Below are 6,367 nucleotides of genomic sequence, written 5' to 3'. Positions count from 1 at the left end.
TCTCAATAACGCCATTATTCGAGTAGTCTTGATGGGGCCAAGGCCCAAAGCAGTTGCTTTATAACGCTTCCTGTTAATTCAGTAATAATTCCCATTATTCGATTTGGTTGAAACGCCACACACGCACACGACGAGTGTGATTGACCGTTTGCTAAATAAATCATCGTTTAATGAAGGGAAATCGGTGGTTTTCATTTTTTTCAAATGCAATATGCACACGCTTGACCACTTAGGCAATACACATCCAGCAGGCACTTTGAGTGCTTGTTACCATTATTCTTCATATCTAGAATCGAATGGATGGAAAGTTGCGTTTTGAAATGTAAGGTAAGGTCGTCCGATAAGTGGCCACTCGGTTACTTAACGAGAAAAAGGTCAAGCTAATTCTATCGAGCGGCGAGAATAATGCCAAGTCCAGTTTTTATAGGGATTGTCATTATTGGCTTAAAAATATCGCTAAGGCCAGGTGTAAACCCAGTCAAGTGCAGCCTAGTTGGCTCGGGAGTAGGAGCCAAAAATGTTCATAATTAGGCCGCTTGGATTGCCCATGTTTACACCACAGCCGTGATTTGATCGGTTTATTGGCCCACCGCCAAGTTGAGTGCACTTTCAAACTAATGAAAATACAACAACGATTGCATGCCTGGTTCTACAACAATTATGTTAGTTCTGGTACATTATTAGAAAATATTAATCGGCTTCGGCAATGCAGTAAGCGAAGTATGCTAATTAGATTCAATTCCTTCATTTTACTTTCATCTGCCATCGGGTTTTCTCTTCGCGTTATAGTGCAGTTGATGATGGCCCAGTTTGGACGCGAACTCATATTGATATTCCTATACGGTATGAGTGTTTAAAGCCCATAAACTACGCATCCTCTACGCTGCGCGAATGGGAATTGACCGCTTTGTGGAGGGAGATTTGAGTTTGAAAAGTATTCCTTAAGGAAAAATCTGAACACTTACCTAACACTTTATCCGTTAAACGCCTGGCAACGTGTCCAGCAGGAACAACAAACTTTTGTCATTATTCGCCATTCAACTTTTGGTCACAATCAACCGACACTTTGCACTTTGAAGTTACTGGATGATCCTCTTGCAGCTCTTCTGGTAACACGTCGGGCAACTGCCAAGCGCACAGGGTCGAGGGAAAATCCACATTTTCCGCAGCTTCAAAAAAAACGAATTTCCGCACAAACACGAAAACCTACATCAGCAGCACGGCCTGCTGCGAGCTCGCGAGAGAGAGTGCGATTATTCAATTGTTTGGATTCTTCGCGCTGGTTTTCCAACTCCAAGTGGGGATTCCGCGGTTGGAAAACATCGAAAGCTTGGCATTGTTGTTGAGAGGGAGATATCTGGGTGCGATTATCAAATTAAATGCTTTGGGTCGCTACCGATTATCCTGCATCCGGAGGATGGAAAGTATCTGGTGTAAACCCTGGTATTTTGACTAATCCGGGCCGTAGAGGCCTTGAAGTGTATCTGCTTCTCAATCACTTCTAAGCCTCTTGCCGAATTTTCTCTATTGGGTTTGGTTGATTTTTGAAAAATGCTTGCGGGTTTGCAGAATTTGAATTTTGCCTGTTGGTTGAGTCCGCAACTATACTGGACAAATCGTCGGTGATTCGAACTCGATGATTCTTTGCGCTCATTCCGCGACTACACTACCCGTACCAGCGGTATAGTCGTGGACTCCTCTCGCAAATGCTTTGTTCGTAAGGCTGAAAAACTACTAAAATCATTGCAGTTTTCCTAGTTAAAACCCTCTTTTTTGCGTTTCGTGGTTCGACTGGACTTCGTCCAGCGACTTACTTTTTTTGGGACTGCGACTGCACCCGCCAGTCTTTGATTCAACCATTGTTCGGTCACAAAACGCGATTTTAAAAGGGCAATGTTCACATCTGAGTTCCTTTCGCTGCGAGCTGTACAGCGATCAGCCACGAGCCACGTTTTCAGCCTTGGTGAAACTTGCGGGTTTTTCGTAAATTGAGTCCGCGACTATACTGTACCAGCCCCCATGTATAGTCGCGGCTCGAACCTACGGTGAAAATCACTGACGCCTTGCCTAGTATAGTCGTGGATTCCTATTGAAGTGAATTTCGCCCTTGTTTTTGGCTAAACAATTCGTTTATTGGTTTATTGATAAAATTAATCCTAGTGCAGTTCAATTGCTCTACTATGGACCATTATTGGCTGTTGCCGTGGTCAATAAATAAAAATCAGCCTTAGTTACGAGGGCGCCTCATAAACATCTAACAACTTTAACAGTTTCCTCTTAATCCGGCTAAAATGACAATTGACAAAACTATTCTAGATCTCCTTTGGACTGTTACGCATTGCTAATGTCTGACCGGTTTGATACACAAACACTGTGGGGTTCGGCCCTCCATGTTGAGTTAACTCTGCATGTTGCGCCGCTGTTTCGGAATGGTTCGCATCTTAGCGCTGGGTTTCCCCTTGTTTTTATCAGGGGCGCCGTGATACGTTAGGAATTGCGTGGTTTTGTAGCTGGATGATGTGGAATCGGCAATGCTGCGTCCATCGCCTTCGTCGCGTCTGGACATTTCGGAAAAGGGCGACAGTCGCTTCAGTTCCATCTCGTCCTTCTGTCGCTGTTCGGAGCTGCGAAAGGATTTAATGGCTTGCTAGATGGGCAGTTGGGGCTGGCTTACCGGAGGACCAGTTTGTTTTTCACTTCCCGCTCTAGAATGTCGGCGGTGGTCAGATCAGAGCTCTGGATTTGCTGCAACGCCATGGCGTTTTCCGTCAGCCATGGCTTGTTGCTCTTCGGCTTTTGGCAGGCGCAGCTTTCGGTGTTGCATCTTTGGCATTGGGAGCTGTTCAGCTCGTTGCTTATGTCCTCGTCGTCCAGGATGCCTGAAAACCTCCCCAGGTTAACCAACGCGGTTGCCAAGTTGTCGTCTGCGTCCTACCCAAAGTGATTTTCTCCAGCACCGTGTTGTCCGTCTTGGGCGCCGAGCTGCTGGACTGGTTGAGGAGCAGCTTGGACAGTGGGGGCGCCAGCCCCAGCCCAATGTTCCGCTCGTGGTACACCTGCAAAGCATTTGGGCAGTAGCTTGGCGAATTCTCATTGGTAATTTCCCACCTCTGAAATCGTTGGTGTCAGCTCTCTGTTGATGTGGCGCAGCTGCGTGGCCAGGATGGTGTCGTGCAGCGCAGCTGCGCTTCCAGCCTTTGCCTCCTTGGCGGCGCCCAGTTCCGTTTCCTCAGGGTCTGCGCCCACGGGGTTGCCCCCCACGCCGCCCGCCATGGAAACCAAAGAAGACAATGTGGCCGAGGCGTCCGTATCGTTGGGGGAGAAGTAGAGGAGGCGCTCGTTAGAGGGAAGCGTCTCTTCGCTGGGCAGAGTGATCGGTTTCCTGGTCACCGCCGACGGGTTCTGGTGGTGGGAGGGCTGCCCAGGCAGGGCCATCTGCGAAAGCCAAAATTACCCCCAGAAGACCACAATAAGCTGCCGCCTCCTACCCCCGTCCGCACACTGAGCCTGTCGATGGTGAACAGCGACCCCCTCGGTTTCTTCATCGCGATTTTCCCCCGGGATGGGGGGGCGTTGAACATTTTCGCCTCCATCTTCTCCAGCTCGCTGTCGGAGCTGTTCTCGAAAATCCCGGGCGGCAGGTTGTTGTAGAGGGGCAGATCCACCAAGGGCTTGGTCGATCTGGGAGGCGGCAGCGGCGGCATCTGCAAAAGGGCGCGTGCAGAACCAGGTTGAGCGTCTGGGGGCGGCACTTACTTGATTTTGAGTTTGCCGGCGCAGCACAGTGGCGTGGCCGCTCTCCCAGTCAGTAGCCGAGCTGGCCGAGCTCGAACTGTCCGGCCTCAGAGGGTCGGCCTTCGGCTCATTTTGCGAGTAGAGGTTTCTGGAAATCGCATCGTTCAGCCCCTCAGCTGGCTTCGTAGCACGTTCGTACCTGATCCTGGTTTGGTGCGCCAATGACATGGCCATGCTGGTGGACTCCGCTTGCATCGCGACTGGCGGGCTGGGGGTGAAGGCGGCGTCCGATTCGCCGCCCCCCGGACGTGCCAGCGTGCCTGTTTTACGCGGCTTTACATCCGCCAAGCTTTTCACATCGCCTGGATTCGCTGTGCGTCCGTCCGGCTCACCTGGAACGCGATCAAACGTTCAGGTAATTTTCATGGGCACATGGGCAACGTGGAACGTACCCCGCCTCCTCACGTAGGACGTGAACGCTCCGCCCAGTCGCTTATTGGGCAACACCGTGCGGCTGAACAGAGGAGGCGGACGCTTCGCCACCGCCTTGGGAGTGGGTTGGGGCGTGGTGCAGATCTCGTTGTCCGAGTGGGGGTAGTCGTTGTCCACCGAGGCCAGCGACTCCAGGCTGCTGGATGAGTCAATGGTGAGGCTTTTGGGAGCCTCTTGCGTATCTAAGGAGTGAAAGAACTGTCCTGTGAACAGGCCTGGGGATTTTAAACGGTGACGAACCGAATAGGGCCAGCAGGGCTTGCAGGGTGAACTGGATGTTTCGCTTGTTGGCCTGCTTGCCCGTCCGCAGGGTGACTTTGTCCTGGCCGACGTCGCAGAGGTCGAAGCCCAGACTGGCCAGCAGTTCATGACAGCCGGGGATGCGCCACAGCCTAAACCACACTGTAAGCAAGGTTGGAGCCTTGGGAGGTGCAGACCTACCGAACGTTCAAGGCGACTTCCACGCTCTCACTGTCGGTCAGCTTGGAGGAGAACTGCGACAAACTGGACTGGATCACTGCGATGATGTCATCCGCCACATCCGGATTGGTTGTTAGCTTGGACAGGGCCTGGATGGACGTGTTTGATAGGCCTGGAACGGCTCAGTTAGTTCTGGAACTTGGAGAGCTTGGGGCGCTTACCTAGCAGGGCCTGCAGACTGGCCGAGCACTGCGTCAGGCGCTCCTCTGGATCGGATTGGGGGAAGAACACGCTGCTGGGGATCCCATTGGAGGCCGGCTCGAAGCGGAAGCCCACCGACATGAGCAGCTCTTTCCAGCCGCTGACGCTCCCAACCTGCAAAGCCACATCAGCACCCGCTAAGCCGCCCCTATCGAGCTCACTTGCCTTGTTTTCGATCGACTTTTGCGTCGTATACATGGCGTTTTTCTGCCCGCGGTGGATGCGTTGCAGGCTCTTCTCCACCAGGTGCAGCGTCACGCGCAGCGCATCCCGGCACTTCTCTGGAATCTGCAGCAGTTCGCACAAGGCCTGCCCCATCAAGGCCACCTAAACAGTCAGATTTGAGCCTCAGAAACACACAAGTGTTCAACTCAACGCACCTTATTGGACAGTCTCACATTGAGACCGATCAGAACGAAGCCGGCCCAATTGGCCGGATGCGCAAAATGCTTGGTATGTTGGACGGTTTGCATGGCTTCGCTCAGCGCTTTCGCGGCTCTGGTGCCTTGCAGGAGCGCCGAATAGAAGGCCCTGGAAGCGGAGGGAGTCGCAATGTGTGAGTGAGGGTTTATGGGGCGCACAGTACCTCAGCAGGATTTTGGTGGCGGTGTCGGGCACCGGCCACAAAGAGACTAGAACTGCTTGGGCGCCTGCGGCCAGCAGAGCCCTCACCAGGGCGATCAGGCCATCGGAGGTGGCCCATCCCTGTTGGTCCCGTGTGTGGGAGGAGCTGACCACCACCAGCTTGGCAACGAGCTTCAGCGACAGAATGTCGGCGGCACTGAGCAGGAATTCGGAGAGGGGCGGCAGCTCGGCAGTTATGGAGACTTCGGTGTGCTCGTCCTCTTCCAGCCCGTCGCTCATGTAGCCCAGTCTCTTGCTCTGCGACTGATCTAGAACCTGTGGGGGATAGTGCGTGTTGGCCACGTTTCGCCCAGAATACCTGGAGCCTACCTCAGTTGGGCTCAGCACCAAGCTGGACAGTTTCCAGGAAACGTGAGTGGAAAAGTGAATGCACTCAGCCTCTTGCATCTGGCTGAGGATTTGCTCCTTGGTGGCGTTGCTGCCTACGGTGGCCTGCGTCTGCAGCAGTTCGGCAACCATGCTGGCTTCCTGCTCCGCCTGTGGGATGTCTTTCCAGCCCCAGTTCTCCGTCACGGACAGCGGCAGCTTGGGGTTGCCCACAACGAGGCTGCGCACCTGAACAACCAATCAGTTTCACATTTAGGAATGTTCTCCGGGCTTTGAAGCCGTGATCTATGGGCTTTTCTTGCTGACGTTTCGTCCACAACTGCGGTGGACATTATCAGAGGCGATGAGGCAGTGGGCGAAGTGATCTCCCGTGCTTTCCGGCTAAGACTGATTCAACTGCCGTGTGTGCTCATGCGTGGGGGATGGGTGGGGGTTCCAACACTTCGGCGCACATGCTTGGTTGGCGCAAAACGCGCTTCCAATCTGG

The 6,367-nt window shown here is 53.0% G+C and overlaps 2 protein-coding genes across 2 annotated transcripts in view; both read right to left on the bottom strand.

The window, feature by feature from the left end:
* LOC109543041 overlaps positions 1–1,290 on the bottom strand; it is a gene marked incomplete in the record, with an annotated part of 7,173 nt that extends 5,883 nt beyond the window's left edge. The window contains 1 exon segment of the mRNA XM_048665631.1: positions 966–1,290.
* An 820-nt stretch (positions 1,291–2,110) lies between these two features.
* LOC109543015 (tetratricopeptide repeat protein 28) overlaps positions 2,111–6,367 on the bottom strand; it is a 39,796-nt gene continuing 35,539 nt past the window's right edge. The window contains exons 14-28 of the mRNA XM_048665742.1: positions 5,863–6,108; positions 5,495–5,808; positions 5,289–5,439; positions 5,074–5,235; positions 4,869–5,022; positions 4,669–4,819; positions 4,468–4,619; positions 4,188–4,409; positions 3,935–4,127; positions 3,757–3,883; positions 3,489–3,704; positions 3,109–3,435; positions 2,936–3,056; positions 2,675–2,879; positions 2,111–2,624 (exon numbers count right to left, since the gene is read on the bottom strand). Of these exons, the coding sequence (XP_048521699.1) occupies positions 2,399–2,624; positions 2,675–2,879; positions 2,936–3,056; positions 3,109–3,435; positions 3,489–3,704; positions 3,757–3,883; positions 3,935–4,127; positions 4,188–4,409; positions 4,468–4,619; positions 4,669–4,819; positions 4,869–5,022; positions 5,074–5,235; positions 5,289–5,439; positions 5,495–5,808; positions 5,863–6,108 (2,967 nt within the window). The 3' untranslated portion in view covers positions 2,111–2,398. The remainder of the gene's footprint in view (positions 2,625–2,674; positions 2,880–2,935; positions 3,057–3,108; positions 3,436–3,488; positions 3,705–3,756; positions 3,884–3,934; positions 4,128–4,187; positions 4,410–4,467; positions 4,620–4,668; positions 4,820–4,868; positions 5,023–5,073; positions 5,236–5,288; positions 5,440–5,494; positions 5,809–5,862; positions 6,109–6,367) is intronic.

This window comes from Dendroctonus ponderosae, unplaced genomic scaffold, assembly GCF_020466585.1.
Source record: "Dendroctonus ponderosae isolate FM_Combo_2020 unplaced genomic scaffold, Dpon_F_20191213v2 Dpon_F_20191213_4, whole genome shotgun sequence".
NCBI lineage: Eukaryota > Metazoa > Arthropoda > Insecta > Coleoptera > Curculionidae > Dendroctonus > Dendroctonus ponderosae.
This window is presented reverse-complemented; position numbering and strand designations above follow the sequence as displayed.